This window comes from Condylura cristata, unplaced genomic scaffold (genome assembly GCF_000260355.1).
Source record: "Condylura cristata isolate star-nosed mole 26May11 unplaced genomic scaffold, ConCri1.0 scaffold00005, whole genome shotgun sequence".
NCBI lineage: Eukaryota > Metazoa > Chordata > Mammalia > Eulipotyphla > Talpidae > Condylura > Condylura cristata.
Genome location: NW_004567106.1, coordinates 29932418 through 29951000, shown reverse-complemented (window position 1 = coordinate 29951000; position 18583 = coordinate 29932418). Strand labels below are relative to the sequence as shown.

The window sequence follows — 18583 nt, the reverse complement described above, 5'->3', positions numbered from 1 at the left end:
ATTGATTTAAAACTGCATAATGATTTTTTTGCTCCAAATTTTGATCTAAAACTGCATATGAATTTTCGTTCCAAATTTCATGACAAATGTATTTTCAAGTAATACAAATAATATTAGCAAGCTGTGCTCAAAAGTACAAACATACAAAGGGATACAGAAGAAAAGCTACAGCTTTTGTTCAACTTGCTCCCCTACTTCCCACCCTTCTAATTGCATTCCCCTTCCTAGAAATAAGTACTAATAGCAGTTTGGCATATGCCTTTGAAAATGTATAGCTATAGTTATACATATAGATATAGAACGATCAAAGGAAGCCATTTACTAGACATTAAATAACATACGTTCCTGTCAAGCTGGGAAGAGATAGAAATATAAATACCACTATAGTAATACAATGTACACAGAATCCTATATACTAAAGCATTAGTATACATTTGCAAATTTTCAATCAGAGCTCTTAGTAAAGGGAAAGTTGGAAAAAATCAAAGAGAAAAAAGCATTTAGAACCCTGTATGTACAGTCAAGGAGATTTTGACTCTAATTAAGTTAGTCAACTACTTATTTGTCATCCATACTGTGGTAAGCACTCTACTTACACAGAAATATAAGATGTGCCTTCAACGGTTTACCATCAACTGAGAAATCAAACCAATTAGAAAGATGGAATCAGATAATAAAAGGTTTGCCCAAGAGCTTGAATTTTGATAAAGCAATGAACAATAGGTACCCTCTAAAGGTTTCTGTCCAAAGGATTGATATAATAAAAGCAAATGAAAAAAATATCTTGGAGGCCCTCCCTGGTGCCATATGGGTTGAGTCTCAGCACTCTGAAGCTATCCACAGCTACTGCAGCACAGGTTCGAATCCTGGCCAGGGAACTGACCTATATGGCACAGCAGACCTCTCCTATCTTGCCTGTTCTTCCCCTCAACTGTATGTTTCAGAACATCTGCTCCCTACTTTTTCTCTGATGGGTCCTCTCAACACGCTGCAGCTCTGGCCTGTGACCCATTTCTTGTGTGCATAAATAAATAAATCTTTAACAAAAAAGAGAGAGAGAATGCCCTTATTCCCTCCCATCCTTCATTTCCACTCCAAAATCACTGCCTTCACTCAGACTCTCATGATCTTGCTGATGGTGATGAACATGGAATTCAGCCTACACCCTGCCAGGCCAAATTGCATCCAGTTTTCAAAGGAGTAGGAGTGTCCCTCTGTGTTCAAGTGTGAAAAATGTCTCCCCTTTGAAGACAAATAATCTGAATTTCTGGTGTAAAATTGAAGATATTTCCATAAATTATGCTAATGTCCTTCCAGAATTGTTGCCAATTTCTTAATATGACCCATCCATCTATGGAAAATGAGCTATTTATTTTTCTCCAAAGCCACCCTGAGCCACCCTCAAGTGACTCATATCCTCTCCCATCTTCACAGAAAACCAGTCAGAAAGCTATTGCTCTAATTCAGATGTGAAAAGGTCATACCAGGGAGAATAGGGGTATGGATGCAGAGAGCTGATACAAACGGAGTAGCAGCATATCTTATCACTAATTGAGGATAGAGTTTGAAAGAGATAATAAGTCAGGTTAACTCCTCTTAGTTGTTACATTGTGAATAGAATTCTTCCTTATTAGCTGCTTATTCTACATCCTTGTTGATGGAAATTTACTCTTACTTTATACTGCCTATGTAACTTGGGGCCACATATGAAGATTTCACTATACTTTCAGTCAATATTATATCTTTATTTAAAATAATATGGGCAGCTCAAAATATTTTAATTTGGGAGATAGAAGTCTTTAAGGCACACTCTTGAAATATTGTGGTGGAATTAAGTATACTACTTTCCACATACACTATAATTTATTTAGTAAAACTTATTTTATTAGCAATTTGGGCTGGAATCTAAGGCTTATCAGACTCTCTTAAGAAACCTGAAGTGAAAAATTAACTGGTGTCAGACACTGAAGGAACTCAGGACTCAGATTTCTTTCTCCCCTGCTTCTTTTCATTGGCTGTGACCTGCTTTCTTCTTTTTTCATTCCATCTCAGAATGCTGTACACCACAATCTAGGGCCTGGGGGGTTAACTCATCTCTCTCACACTCAAGCTGAAACTCTCAGTAAGACAGCAAGAATTGGCAGTACTTCTATCTCCAGAGGACAACTCTCCTAAGATGACAGTTACAGTCAGAAAGTGTTTGGTAAGCATGAAATCCTAGTTGCAGTCCCTCAGCAAGTCTGATCTTCTGTGTCTTGAAAATGCACCCCCTTTTCCTTCCTCTCTAGCTTTTCTCCCCCACCCTCGTCCAAGCCACCATCCACTCTTGTCAAAACTTCTGTGATAGCTCCATTGCTTGCCTCTTTACTATCCCTTTTCCCCTTCTTGGAATTCATTCTCCACTCATGCCCCCCCAGAACTATCCTGTTGAAAAGAAACCTAGGGGCCCTCCCTGGTGGTGCAATGTGTTAAAGCACAGCACTATGAAGCTATCACAGGTACTTCAGCATGAATTTAATCCTTAGCCAGGGAGGAGATCCACATAGCACAGCAGACCTCTCCTAACCACCCCCTCTGCGCCCCTCAGCAGTGTACTTTGTGGATCTGCCTGTTCTGCTCCCCACTCTGTCTCTGTGAATTGTCTCACTGCCCCTGCACCTCTGGCCTGTACCCCAGTTCTGTATGTACAAATAAATATTTAAAGAAAAGAAACTTAGATTATATCACCCCAGTGGCCTGTGACCTCAAAATAAAATCCAGATGTCTTAGCAGTACCTTAAGGTACTGTATGACCTGGCCCTTACCTATCTCTAGCTGTTATCTCTTACCGCTCCTCTTATTCCTTTCATTTTAATTACCTGACCTCCTATTGTTTTTCACACTTGCTAAAGTCATACCTACAGCTATTTTGAGCAATGAACACAAATTATCTGGTTTGCTCCAGTTCTCATTGTACATCTCATTGAATATGCTCATTTATCTTGTATGAATCTGGTTAGTGTAAATCTGCTCCCGGGCCAAGATAGAATTTCTCAGCCAAAGAACTGAGAGACAGACTCTTGAGACACAGTTCTCTATCTCATCAGAGTACTGCTGCCTCAACTGGTCTTGCCTACACAGCCACTGGCCTTCCTCAGCAGAAACTTGCCTTCTCACCTTACCATTCTTCAAACTTACCAGAATGTGGGAATGATTATCTTAAAGTAGTCTTTTAAAAAATGATAATGTTAAAATTGATTGCAATTATTTAAAATGGATGAGCAATTTGATCTGCTGTAATATGAAAACAAAATCATATTTATTATTAATCTAAAATACTAGGAAATTTTGCTTTCCTATACTTTACCGTTACTTTTATTATTTTTAATAAATAAACTTATATAATAATAAAATAATTTTGCTTTAATTGAAAACACAAATTAGACAGTCATCATCTGCTTCATAAGATGTGAGGTATCCTGGGGGATAGAACTAGCCCTCATTGATTCACTTTCTGTGTCTTATGTTTACTGTAATTTACCTGTACTTAGTTAAGTGGGCTCACAGATAATGAACAAAATATCTGAAACATAATTTTTGTAAAGACCTGAACTGAAGCTCTTACTAATATTGCAAACACCAGAAAAGAAAAAAGAAAGGACAAGCTGACATTTCTGACTCCTGGAGAAGCTCTCCATCACCTATATTTCTAGCATAAAAATAATGATGGTCTAATAAAATCCTATAAGGTCAGCTAAAGATGGAAATCTGAAAGGCTATTTGAAATATGAATTTCTATCCACTAGTACTTATAATAGTAAAATAGAATAACTACTCTATATACTGTATTTAAATTATGTAAATAACTATTATGTAAATAAAATATTTTATTTTGTGTTCTATTTTTAAAACTTGGTTGACTGGATAATTGAAACAAGGAAAGAAAAACAGGATTACTGTACTAACCAGTGATATCTAGATCGCTAGGACTTTACAGTTGGAGAAATTTAGGAAGTAGGACATAGTAATACATTACTTTAGAATCAGAGTGCTTGGCTGTTAATCTCAACTTTGGTCACTGGTAACTACAACCTAGAGTATATTAATTCACCTACTGCAACTCTGTTTTTTTCAACTGTAAAATAATGATAATATTAGGGGATTATGCATAGGGTTATTTTCAAGGTTAGATGAGAATATATGTATTTAGACTAATGTCTGGTGTTTAATAAGTGATGGATGAATATTATCTAATTCTAAGTTTTGGTACAATTTAAAAAAGCAAAAAGCAAAGGAAACAGAAAACTTGTTGCTTACCACAAACAATTAGGATGAAGTATCTGGGAAGAAGTAAATTAATTTAAGTAAATAAAACCATTGCTCAATAAATATATTTAAATGTCTGAAAGCAGTTAAAAATCAGGAGGACATTTTACACAGTAATGCTCTAAAACAGACTGGTGCAATAAAGCATGATCTTGACAAGAAAATTAACTTGCTCACTGAGATGATCACATACTTGATATTTGTGATATTGGGGGTAGAAAAGGAAAGAGAGTTGATATGAACCTTTCTATAATAATAATGCATTACTTACTGAGCGCTCACTCTATGCCAGGGGTTTTCCATGTATCATCTTGTTTTTCTTTTTTGACTTTTAAACATGAAAATGTTCAAATATATAGAAAATAGAGAAAAAGAATAAAAACATCCATATATACACCCCTAAGTTTGCTTTTGTTTTTTGGATAATTTAAAAATGCAGACATCAGTTACCCCTAAATACATCACTGCACTTAAATTTATTTTTCTCCAAAATCACACTGCATATGCAGTTTTAATGCAGTTTTATACTCAACCATTCTTTTATCCCTTCTCCTATTCTCTCTTCACCTCACAAACTTCAGGGTTTTTGTTGATGTCCAGTAGTTTTTGGAAGTGTTTTATGTTGTCAAATGTTATGTGAATGTTCAATATATACCTAACTTTTTAAAATTGTGTAATACAATGGAATATTACTCGGCAACCAAAAAATATATAAATACATGCCTTTTGCAGCAACATGGATGGAGCTGGAAAAGATCATGTTTAGTGAAATAAGCTAGAAAGAAAAGGAAAAGTACTGGATGGTTTTACTCATAGAAGGAGTATAAAGGACCAGGGGAGAAAATGATAATAATAATGAACAACTATATACCAGAGACATATTTATGGGGGTGGAATGGGGAATGGGATTAAAAAAGGTGGGGGGAGGGAAGTGCACTGGACTATGGTAATGGCACAGGGTGATTTGGTGATGGGAAGCCCACGGGGATTACAACTGAGATGGAAAGAGGCACAAAATGATGTAAAAATAAACTATTGTATTATTAAAAAAAAGAAGAAAAAAGAATCCAGGACACACAAACACACACAAAAATTGTGTAATATCATCTAACACTTTAGCTCATATCAAATTTCTCCAATTGTCCCCCAAATATATTCTATTAAACCTGAGCCAATGATAAGCCATTGCATTTGGATATGTCTCTTGTGTTTCTTTTAATCTAGAAGATACATATATATATATATATATATATGACTAATGTATATATATATATATATATATATACACATTAGTCTTAATATAGAATATAGATCAGTCTTGTTTTATGTGGCTTTGTTTTTTAATAACATTGGCAATGTAAGACAGCCAGTGCTCTGCACAGTGTTCCACTATTTGTTCTGGATTTTTCTGGGTGTTTCCTCTTGGTGTTATTTTCGTCTTCTGTTTTTAAGTCTTGATTATATTGAGGTTAAATATTTTTGGAAACAATATTTCATAGAGAATGTTGGTGCTTCATATTGTATCACAACAGGGCATACATCATGTCAGGTTTGCCCACTTTTTTTTTTTTTAAGATTTACTTATTTATGCATACAGACTGGGGTACAGGCCAGGGGTGTGTGTGGGGTGGGGTGAGAGGATCCACCAGAGACAGAGTGGGGAGCAGAACAGGTAGAACTGACGAAGTGCACTGCTGAGGGAAGCAGTAGGCAGGTCAGGAGAGGTCTGCTGAGACATGTGGATCATCTCCCAGGCAGGGATCGAACTCATGCTGAAGTGGCTTTAGCTTCTTACTTAAGTGCTGTGCTTTAACCTGCTGCGCCAACAGGGAGGGCCCAGGTTTGCCCACTTTTAGTGATAAGATTGAACTAGATTAAGGTGAGAAGGAGCAGATTTCTCCTCTATCATTATGTTTTCCCCCTGATTATGGTAAGGAATTCTTGGGGTGTGTGTGTTGGTGGGGGGAGATGCTAATTTGACACTTTGTGTACATCTTGTTTTCCACCTTCCTTTCACCATTAGACTTTATTGCTGATCCTGCATGAATCAATTATTTCACTAAGGACTGCAAAATAGTCTTTCATTCATTTTACATTCTAATTTATCTGCGCGACAACCGTCTCTTCATTAATGGGGGCTATTTAGTTATCTTCAAATACAGCTACTACTATAAAGGCAGAATATTTATTTTCTTAAATTATCATGTTTCAGAGTAAAGAGTTGGTTTTAACAGTGATCATTAATACCGTAACAAATGAGGGGATTTTATGGCTTTTTTTAGATTTGACTTTTTATTTGGGGGAAATGGCTTTATAAATTTGGCTTTTTTGATTGGTTTAACCACCGTTATTTTTGATGTTCAAATTGTTCTAACAATGGCTAGTAGGGATTCCTGTAAGCTATCTCCTGTGACTTTTGGGAAGGACCTCATTTTTTTTTTTTTAATATTTCTTGACTTTCTGTCCCAATCTGTCCCAAGATCACCTGTTCATTCCCAGCTCTTGAGCCGGCATCAGTCTCTTCTGTCAGGGACCCTAGGGCCTTTTAATGGGAAGTGGTATTTAGAAATCAAAACCTAAGCCAGGATAATCATTTTTTTTCTTGTTTCTTAGTTTGTATTAATCTTTTCATTTCACAGTTAACAATACAGAGTTTATTTCATTGCTTTTACACTTTTGTATCTTATTAAAAACTAGAGTTTTTATTTACACTTAATATATTAACAAAATTACTCTTAGTAATTAGTTTAATACTTAAACTAACCCTGTGAGATAGAGGGCCACACTTACGTAAATTTTAACCAAAACATTTTAAAAGAAATAACACAGAGGAAAGGTGTCCAAGTTTACTTGATCATTAAAAGGCAGTTTGGGGATGTGGATCCAGGTGTGCTAGTTCTAGTAGAGAAGGAACAGACATTAGAGGTGCTTCTCTGGGAAGAGAAGTTTCTTTAGAAAACAGAGCCGATCAGGACGCGAATGCAGAAACCCTAAGTTAGGGTGACCAAACAGCCCCTGGATGACAGACTCTCCCAAGTCGAAAGTGCAGAACTGAGGCTGCGGGTGTGGGAACTGCTGGGGTGATAGCAAAGACTGCTGTTTTGTCTTGGATCGTACAGAAGCCCCCCCAGAGCGCACACACCGCCAGAGAATCACTGGCCACCCGAAGGTGGGAAAGCCGGCTGGGGCTCCCATGCGAGACAAGACTGCTCCTCACCTTACCCTCCCACACTCCCGAAGCCTAGCAGCATAGCGCCCGCCCACCGGTCAATCTGAGGGTGCCTTGAACAAGGAGGGTGGGACAACAGAGAGGCGTGTCCAATGAAGAATCAGTCCCATGTCGCCTCGGGACGGAGTATTTCAGAGTCCTCGTGGAGCGGTGGCGGCGGTTTTGGCCAATCAGAGGGGACTATTCAAGAGGGAACCAATCAAGAGAGCGCTCGCACAGACTCCCCCGCCCACGCTTCCCGCCCCTCCCTCAATGCCAGAGCCTGCGGGCGGCTGCCACTGAGCTCCTGCCTTCGGCCACAGTGTCTGCACTCTCTGTTCCTTGCATCACTCCTCCCGTACTCCCCGGGGTGCAGAGGTCTCCTGGGACATGGCGAACTCGGGTTTCGATTTCCTCGCGGGCCAGGAAGAAGACAGTTTTCTATACTTCGCCTACGGCAGCAACCTGCTAACAGCACGCATCCACCTGCGAAACCCCTCTGCGGAGTTCTGCTGTGTGGCCCGGCTGCAGGTTAGTCCTCCCCGCCCGGCTTCCGCCCACTCCACCGGAGGGGGCCTGGGGTTTCGAGAAGGTGGTTTCCTAGGTTTCACGCATCGGCAGACTGTGCCTGTTATGCAGTGTTTCCTGAAAAGAGTACACCGGGGTTCTCTTCACCTTCTGACTTCTGCCTTCCTAGGCAAAACCACTTCCTCTGCACCCTTCACTGCCCTGTACCCCTACTGAACCATGTCCTCAGCAAATGCACTGAGGACTAACGTTTCCACCCAGATCTGACCGCCTCGGTCTTGTCCAATAACTTAGGGACGTCGTAACAGAATCCATTAAATTCGTACGACTCTTTTGCTTTTTGTTATGTACATATGTTTGCTACCAGATTGTCACCTGGTGTTGCAAAAATTGTTTTACTGGTCTTTTGATCTTGATCTGAGTTAGAGGTCTATGAAACTGGAACCCTGGCTTATTGATAGTAACATCTGTGCTGAGTTAAGTCAAGGGACTGCATGGTCCATTACCCACCTTGGTAAATCATTGCTCTCAGTCTATTCATTCATTTAGTACATGTTCTTTGAGCACTTCCTGGAGATAGAAAGATGCCTGAGTGAAGTTGACTGTTTTGAGGCCTACCCAGACTATGAGACATGTAAGCAAGTTACATACATAAACTTTTGATATTATATTTGACATTGTCAAAATGTTAACCTTTTGACATTAATAACTATGATCGTGTAGATAAATATGGTCTCTGCTAAGTCCTCGGGGTTCTTAGTTGCAGGCAACTGAAGGTGACTGATTTAAGCAGAAAAAGAGTGTGTTGAAAGGCTTTTGGAGAGCTCTCAAAAATGAGAACTTTCCTAGAAACTAAAATTGCTTTTAAAAAACGGAGTCTTTTTTTTGGGGCCCTCCCTGGTGGCGCAGCGGGTTAAAGCACAGCACTAAGAAGCTTAAGCCACTTCCGCATGAGTTCGATTCCCACCTGCCCTGGAGGAGATCCACATGGCGCGGCAGACCTCTGCAGTGTACTTCCTCGATCTGCCTGTTCTGCTCCCCGCTCTGTCTCTGGTGAATCCCCTCACCCTTCACATCTCTGGCCTGTACCCCAGTTCTATACGAAAAAATAAATAATTCTTAAAAAAAAAGAGTCTTTTTTTCAACAAAGAAGACATAGAAGGAACATACGTGTAAGTGTGTGGATTGGAGATTGACCTTACTGGAATGCTCAGTGGAGCCCTTCTTTGAAATTTTGCTTTTAAGCTGAGATCTGAATGACTGGGGAGAGGGAAAGCAAAAAACAGATCTGAAATCAAAGCTCGGCTCCTCATATATCGTGACATGGTTTGCAAAAAAAAAAAAAAAAACAGAAAAAAGCAGCATGTAAAAAAGACAAGGAAGTAGCTGAATCTCCCCTCTAGTGTGGCTACTGTTAAGTGTGAGTTGGGTGTAACATACAGACTGGAAAGGTAGGGCAGGGGCACATTTTCTAGAACCACAAAGGCCAGGGAAGACTTTGTACTTTATCTTGAGAGCAATACGAAGACCCATTGCAGAATGTCACATATATCCCTGAAGGCTCATTCTGGTTGCTATGGAAAATGTACTCAAAAGGGGCAATCTCTACTGGACGTAGAGATTCAGGTAGAAAATTTTTGTAGCAATTCATGCTAAGCTAATGGCACCATGATGAACGACTGTGGAGCATTGGAGGGTAGATGAGTTTGAGATAATTTGGAGATGACAATGTTCCTGTGATTTGGTTATGAAGAAAATAGGAGATATGTGGAACCACTTAGATTTGGGTGCAACAAGAGATGGGTGATGACATTTGTAAAGAGTATATTTTTTGAATGTGTGTGTTTGTAAGGATAATTTAGTTTGGGAGAGAAAAACAGGATCACTTTAAACATACAGAGTGTGCACCCAAATGAACAGGAAGCATTAGTAAATATTGACTAGGTACTCTGTGCTTGGCTCTTTTCTAAGTACTTTTAAGCTCAGAAGAGATCTGATTAAGAGATGGCTGGAATATGGGATGGTGTTTGAAGTGACTGGAAGGAATGAGATTCTCTTGAGCAAATTTGCTGAATAAACACAGAAAATGACTTAAACTGAACCATGAGAATCTCCAATATTTTAAGGCAAGGTGATGGAGGAGGAGAACTTGGCAAATGAAATTGAGATCAAGTCAGAAAGAAGGCAGATCAAGATAGGGTGTTTAATTCAATTTAGCAATAGGCAATCAATCTCTGTGTAGTTGTAACCTTTATCAGACATACTGAAGTCCTTCCAGGGATAATTGGTCCTAAAAGAGCTCCAATTTGCCAATAGAACATACTGATCACTCAAATCAACCTCTTTCCTAAAATGTCTGATGAGGTTTTTAAGAAAATAAAGATGGCAGAGTTAAAATACAAGCATTGGGTTTATTATCTAATACAATCTTTTACATTTTATTATTAAAGAAACTAAGCTCCAGAGAGATGGGAAGAAGTCTTTCTACACCAACCAGCCTAGGAAGGATTTTTTAAATTGTATTATTTTTATTATTGAGGTAACTTTATCATACTTTATATGTATTTTAGGGCTATAAATTCACATCTCCTCAGATTTATGTTACCACACCACACAAGCCACCAAAGCATAATACCCCACCATAATCCAGTGAGTCCCCTTCCCTACTTTGCTCCTCTCTCTCCGCTCTCCTCTAAAGGTATCTTCCTAATCCACTCATCTATCTATGGGCATTTAGGTTTTTTCCATAAATTGCCTATTTTAAATAGTGTTGCAGTGAATATAGGATCCCTTTGATTAGTGTGTTTCTTTCTTTGGGTAGATACCAAGGACCGGAACTTCTGGATTCTATGGCAGATCTACTTTAGATATTTTGAGAAACTCCATACTGTTTTCCATAGAGATCGGGCCAGTCTACATTCCCATCAACAGTGTAAGAGGGTTCCTTTTTCGACACACCCGCACCAATACTTGCTCTTCCTGGTCTTTTTGACATAGGTCATTATCACAGGTGTGAGGTGGTATCTCATTATGTTTTGATTTGCATTTCTCTGATGATAAATGATGTCGACTGTTTTTTCATGTGCTTGTTGGCCATCTGTATGGCTTCCTTTGAGAGGTGTCTACTTAATACATCTACGCATATTCTGATGGATCATTTGTTTTCTTGGTGAGTTGTGTGAGTTCTTTGTGTTTTGGTTATCGGCCTTTTGTAAGATGTATGATGTACAACTATTTTCTCCTATTTGGTAGAATGTTTCTTCATTTTAATATTAGTTTCCGTTGTCCTATGGAAGTTTTTTGGTTTGGTGTAGTCCCATTTGTTTATTGTTTCTCTTACTGTTATAGCCAAGTCCCCAAAGATATCTCTGAAGCCAGTGTTGGGGAGTATTTTTGTCTGTTTTCTTTTCTCATGGCTTCAGGTCTTACTTTTAAGTCTTCAGTCCATTTTTAGTAAATTTTTGTGTGTGGTATAAGACAGTGGTCGAGTTTCATTCATGCTTATGTGCTTGTACAGTTTTCCCAACCCCATTTGTTGAAGAGACGTTCCTTTTTCTGCTGTATAACCTTGCTCTGTTGCTGCAAATTAGCTGTCAATATAAATGTACATCTATATCTGGGCTCCCAGTTCCATTTCTGTGCTTATTTTTATTCCAGTATTATACTATTTTTTCTACTATAGCTTGGTAGTATAATGTGAAGCTTGTGAGCACCTATTACTTTTTGTCAGGATTCTTTAGGCTATTTGGGGTCTTCTTTGTTTCCTTATAAATTTCAATAATAGTTGTTCTTTTTCTTTGAAGAATGCCACTGAAATTTTGGTAGAGATTACATTGACTATGTATGTTGCTTTGTGGAAGATGTGTGCTTTACGCTGTTAATTCTTATCTATCAGAAGGGGATATCTTTCCATTTCTTTATGTAAGCTGATTTTATTAATGGTTCTGATTTATTCTTTTAATAGTTTTTTATTGCAGTTTTAGATTTTTTTTTTAAGATTTATTTGTGCATATAGAACTAGGGTACATGCCAGAGGTGCAGGGGTGGCGAGAGGCTTCACCAGAAACAGAGTGGGGAGCAGAACAGGCAGATAGACGAAGTACACTGCTGAGGGGAGCAGCGGGCAGGTCAGGAGAGGTCTGCCACGCCATGTGGAGCACCTCTGGGGCCGGCGGGGATCGAACTGATGCTGAAGTGGCTTTAGCTTCTCAGTGATGTGCTTTAACCTGCTGTGCCACCAGGGAGGGTCCTGTAGTTTTAGAATTTTTTATATATTATGTCATCAGCAAATAGTGACAGTTTTACTACTTCCCCCCACCCCTGCAAATAATTTGGATTTCTTTGGTAAGGCTTTTTTTTTTGTTTTTAAAGATTTATTTATTTGTGCATACAGAACTGGGGAACAGGCCAGAGGCTCAGGGGTGGTGAGAGGCTTCACCAGAGACAGAGTGGGGAGCAGAACAGGCAGATAGACGAAGTACACTGCTGAGGGGAGCAGTGGGCGGGTCAGGAGGGGTCTGCCGCGCCATGTGGTCACCTCCAGGGCAGGCGGGAATGGAACTCATGAGGAAGCGGCTTTAGATTCTCAGTGTTGTGCTTTAACCCGCTGCGCCACCAGGGAGAGCCTGGTAAGGGTTTTTAACGTTGCTCAGGACTCTGTCCCGTGATTGCATCTCTTTGAGGGAAGAAGCTGAACTTGATATTTGGCCACATTTCTTATTAGTTGTGAGACCTTAAGCAAGTTGCTTAATTTTTGATAAGCCACAGTTTTTCTTGCTGTTAATAAGTTGTCAGAAGAATAAAATGAGAGTTCATATAAAGTTCATAGCATGGTGTATAGAATGTTCCAGTGTTATCTTCTCTTACGATTATTATAGACATACTCGTATACCTCATGAATATTAGATTATTATTCATAAGTATACAGATCATCATATAACATATCCCTTTTAACAGATGTGATGTTTTATGTTAGTAGGATACTCTCTAGATAAAAGTAGTGAATGCTGAAAGTCACATGTAGCCATCATCCACCTTTAACAATTATGTAAACCATGATGGCTTCTACATAAGAAACCTAAGTGTATGTAAGTAAACTAGGGATAATTTTCAAATATTAAAAAGTTGCATTAAGGCTTTGGAACGACAGGATTCTTTTCCTCAGACCTTTTGTTTATAGCAAGGCATGTACATACATATTAAGCAAACATTTTTAATGAAATAATACAGTCCTTGAGATGTGGGTCCTTGTTTGTTTACCTTTGTATTTTCCAGCTTATGAATAGGAAGAATTTAAAGTGTATGTGTTAATTGCATGGAATTCAAGGTAAGTCCATTTGATTTTAAGGAGGAAATTTTTTTCAAGTAGATACTGACCATATCACTTTGGTTTCCTTTGTAGGATTTTAAGCTCCACTTTGGCAATTTCCAAGGCAAAACAAGTGAAACTTGGCATGGAGGTATAGCCACAATTTTTCAAAGTCCTGGCGATGAAGTATGGGGAATAGTATGGAAAATGAACAAAAGCCATTTAAGTTCTCTGGATAAGTAGGTGACTTCTAATTATAAGTTAATAATTACTAATTGAGAAAGTAGACCATGTGCAAGAAAATATATATGTGTTATGTTTTCAAAACTATTCACTATAAATATAGTCTTTACACTTGGGTTAATATGAAAGTATAATAATGTGCATTTCTACAAAGAAAAGCCTAGAAAATTCCTCAATGAGATTTGGGGTGCTATTTGTAATCTCTTATATAAAAGATGAAAGTCCTTTTTGTTGTATATATTTGTCTGTTATAAAAATCTCTGTAAGGGCGTGGGAGAGGGATATCAAAAAAATCTCTGGGGCCCTCCCTGGTGGTGCAGCAGGTTAAAGCACAGCATAAAGAAGCTAAAGCTACTTCATCATGACCTTGATCCCAGCCCCAGAGGTGACCCACATGGCATGGCAGACCCCTCCTGACCCGCCTGCTGCTCCCCTCAGCAGCGTACTTTGTCAGTCGCCCTGTTCTGCTCCCCACTCTGTCTCTGGTGAATCCTCTCACCGCCTCTGGCCTGTACCCAAGTTCTGTATGAATAAATAAATAAAATCTTAAGAAAAAAAATAATCTCGGGCCCTCCCTGGTTGCACAGCGTGTAAATGCAGCATTAAGAAGTTAAAGCCACTTCTGCATAAATTCGATTCCACCCTAGAGGTGACCCACAGGGTGTGGCAAACCTCTCCTGACCTACCCGCTGCTCCCTTCAGCAGTGTACTTCATCAGTTCGCTTGTTCTGCTCCCCACTCTGTGACTGGTGAATCTTCTTACCCACCACACTCTGACTTCTCACCCACCACACTCTGACTTACCCCAGTTCTGTAAGTGTAAATAAATAAACCTTTAAAAAAATCTTTTTGTAGGTTCTTATCATAAAATTTTTGCTGAATCCTAAAGCAGTTGAGGTTTTATATACCAAGAGTTAAAAAAAATAGTTCTTTAAGGTCACAGTTAAATCAGTGGAAAAACAATTTTTAAAACATATTAGAAATGCTTTGATACTTTTTAGAATGGAAACTTTTGAGAGTTGTATAGCAGAGCACTTAATACAAAAAAGTGGGCGGGAAAGACTCAAACTTGAAAAGAAAAGTTTATCTGACAGGCCAGACACTTTCCCTCACTTGTGAATGAGAACCAGCCATCCTGTCTACTTTTCTCTGGATGAATATTCTCTTACTGTCAGACACACTGTCTACAGAACAAACTTTCAGTGGCCTGAAAACCAAAATCACTGTATTGAAAGCTTGTTCTTAGATAGGCTAAATGTAAAGATTAAAAGTATATCAATTCTCAGACTTATTGAAATGATAATTTTACTTTTGATGTAGTAGTATTTATAATATATTCTACTAAACCCCAACATACAGAGAGAGTAAGAATTTCCCTAAGCAGTTAAATCTGTAACCCTATATTCCAACTTGACTAGAAGATTTTCCCAGTTAACTAACATGGCTACATCTAGTTCTGATTAAAGTTTGACTGTTCTGGTTTCAGGCAAGAAGGAGTTAAAAGTGGTACATATGTCCCAATAGAAGTTACTGTTCATACTCAAGAAGGAAAGGAAATAACTTGCAGAAGTTATCAGATGAAGAATTATGAGAGTGCTCCCCCATCACCACAGTATAAAAAGGTATGTTACTTACAAAGATTTTGGTAATATTTTCATTGAAATGAAGGCTATCTTGATTTTAAAGTCTTTATGTGTTTTAAATTCTACAGACATTCATTTTAACTAAGATGTTTTTAATATAAAACTGATAATTACTTAATGTGTAAATTCAAAAATGGTTGGATCTATGTCATGATAAAAATATATGTTTAAAACTATTTATTAAAATTAAGCTTTTAGGCCCTCCCCAGTGGCCCAATGTGTTAAAGATTAGCACTGAAGCTAGCTGCAGTCACTTTAGCAGCAATTTGATCTCAAGCCAGGAAGGCAACCCACTTGGTACAGCAGATCTCTCCTGTCTCACCTGCTGCTCCCCTCAGCAGGATACTTTTAATTTTATTTTATTTTAAAAGTTTTATTTATTTATGCATACAGAACTGGGGTGCAGGCCAGAGGTGCAGGGGCCATGAGAGGATTCACCAGAGACAGAGTGGGGAGCAGAACAGGCCGACTGATGAAGTACACTGCTGAGGGGAGCAGCGGGCAGGTCAGGAGAGGTCTGCCACGCCATGTGGGTCACTTCCGGGGTGGGCGGGGATCGAACTCATGGGGAAGTGGCTTTAGCTTCTTAGTGCTGTGCTTTAACCTGCTGGGCCACCAGGGAGGGCCCTCAGCAGTGTACTTCGTCATCTTCCGGTTCTGCTCCCCAGTCTGTCTCCGGTGAATCCTCTCACTGCCCCTGCACCTCTGTGCCAGTTCTGTATGCATAGATAAATCTATAAAAAAAAAAATAAGCTTTTAGAAATGTATGAGTCATATATATATAGATAAATAAAAAATCATGTATGTGTGCAGTTTTTAATAGATTTATTAATGTGCTTTTGAAATTTACATGTGCTTTTAGATTTATATGTGCTTTTAGATTTATATGTGCTTTTTGTAATCTAGTTGTTTTTCTTCACAAAATATTTCACGAACACCAACATTTATTTTTGTGGGAGAAAAACATATTTAACACTGAAGTGTTTTCCATCCCAGAAGGAGAGACAAAAGACATACCACATCACAGAATCAGAGAAACTGCTTCCATGAGGTTGGGAAAAGAAGTGAGATAGAGATCCTGACACCCCTTTGTAGAATTCAAACTTAGATTCTTGCTGGCAGGCCTAGCCAAGACAGCATCCAATCAAGACACATAAAGCAGGTGACCCAGTCCCTAGACTTAATCTGGAATTTTTTAGCATGGAGCCTATTGGAATTAGCCTGGTATGGATTTGATCTACTGAAAACAGTTGCCATTTATCCCCTCATGTCCAATTCAGGGGAGGTGTAAACTCAGGATTGAACAGAAATTGCTCTCTTTAAAACTTGTATTTTTTATTTATCTATTTTTTTTGAGAATGAAGTTTTTCCTTTACAGACCACTCAAATGCCATAAATATCTTTTTTGTCTTGATATAAAGATAGTTTAAGTCATATTTAGTACAACTGATATTCCCTGATGCAACATGTCGTTTTGAAATCCTGAACCTATTCCATATGAGAGGAATACTATATCTCTATTTTTCTAGAATTGTTTGTTATAAAGTTATCTGAAAGCTAATATTTCATGCTTTGATGCTAAAAGTGAGGCTGTAGTATACTAAGTTATGTTCCCAACTAAAAGGCTTCTTTGTTTTACCATCTCTAGGTCATTTGCATGGGAGCAAAAGAGAATGGTTTGCCACTGGAATATCAAAGGAAGTTAAATGCAATAGAAACAAATGATTACAAAGGAAAGGTCTCAGAAGAAATTGAAGACATTATCAAAAAGGGGGAAGCAAAAACTTATTAGGACTTAATAGAATATATCTGAGGATATTTTCTCTATGAGCTAGTCTAAAATATGAAGTTTAGAATAGAGATCTGAGATATCTCTGTATTTAGTGCATTTTCAGTAATACACTAAATGACTATCTCCCTTGAGTGGTTCCTTTTCTTCAGACTAGAGTAGGAGCTAGACAACTGGAAAGGGGGCCACGAGGGACTGAAATACATGGCAAAGGATGTGGGAGTTGCTTCTGTAAACACGATTTATTTTCTGGAATTGATTTGGTGTGTTCTTGCTCTGTGATAAAGGGTAGATTACAGCTTAATGATGGTGCAGGTGAACTGCTCTTCTCTGGGTTTTTGTTTAATTTTCAATCAGCTTAATAAGAGCAAGCAAACTGTAGTTAGTGTTGGTAACCTTTTTTTTTTTTTTATTAAAATTGTGGTATACTCTTCTTGGAGGAATAACTATATTTGTGTTTTAACCTGTATATCCTATTAAACTATTATATTTCATTTTGTTAGAGAAGTTCAAATCATCACACACACTGCATCTTTTCTTGGCTTTATACCAGCTATACTTGAGCATTTATTGTACAGACTCAAACTTGACACTCTAGAATCAATGGTCAACTCCATCACTTTCTTGCTGTGAGAATGTGAGAGTACCTAGGCCTGCTTCCTCCCCTCTAATGAGAGCAGTCATTAAAAATGTAGTTTAGGGATAACAAAAATAATGAACAACCATATACCAGAGACATTCTGTGGGGGCGGAGTGGAGAATGGGATCAAAAAGGGGGGGAGAGGGAGGGAAATGCACAGGACTATGGTGGTGGCACAGGGGTGATTTGGTGATGGGAAACCCGCGGGGATTACAATCGAGATGGAAAAAAAAATGTGCAAAATGATGTAAAAATAAACTTTGTAATAAAAAAAATGTAGTTTAGGGATATTTTGAGTAGTAAGTATATGTAATAAACTTAGAACAGAGCTGACATAGAAGTATTAATAATCATTACCGTTCTTACAGAACATCTAGTTGTGCAGGGTCATCCTCAGAGCACTATTTTAAAGTAGAAGAGTTAGTTTAGAAGTAAAAATATATTCTAAAAACTATAATTTGATTCTTGGTTTATCAAGAATTGGTCACCTTAAATTTATTTACTGAATAAATGCAGGTATGAAATGTCACGAATAAAACAGTACTGGGTTATCAAAAAAATGCCACAGGAAATACAGTGAACTATACCTTTGAAACAGATTATTGAAATGAAGGTGAGCTAGTTTGAGGAACATAAAATAAAGACTTGGTTTTTTCTTTTGGGAAAAGTGAACAAAGATGTTTGTAGCTGCATTGCTATTCTGTAGTAAGCTATATCACAGGACAGGGAAGGCACAACATGTTGCTGAAATTTTGGGTTTTCTTTTGCCTCATACATCTCAGACTTGTAGCTGAAGAAGCCAACAACCAATAAACACAGACCAAAAAAAAAAAAACAAAAAAAAAAAAAACAAACAAAAAAAACCCTAAAAGTCTGCTCACTAGCCAAAGGACTAGAAAACTGACAATCTAACAAAATT

General features: G+C 38.3%; 1 protein-coding gene across 1 annotated transcript; it reads left to right on the top strand.

Annotated features, from left to right (window-relative positions):
- The first annotated feature begins 7801 nt into the window (after positions 1-7801).
- Positions 7802-17458, top strand: GGCT (gamma-glutamylcyclotransferase). Its single transcript, XM_004677141.2, has 4 exons — positions 7802-8044; positions 13443-13588; positions 15079-15214; positions 16884-17458. The coding sequence occupies exons 1-4, from the start codon at positions 7904-7906 to the stop codon at positions 17025-17027; spliced, it is 567 nt and encodes a 188-aa protein (XP_004677198.1). The 5' UTR covers positions 7802-7903; the 3' UTR covers positions 17028-17458.
- The last annotated feature ends 1125 nt before the right edge of the window (positions 17459-18583 follow it).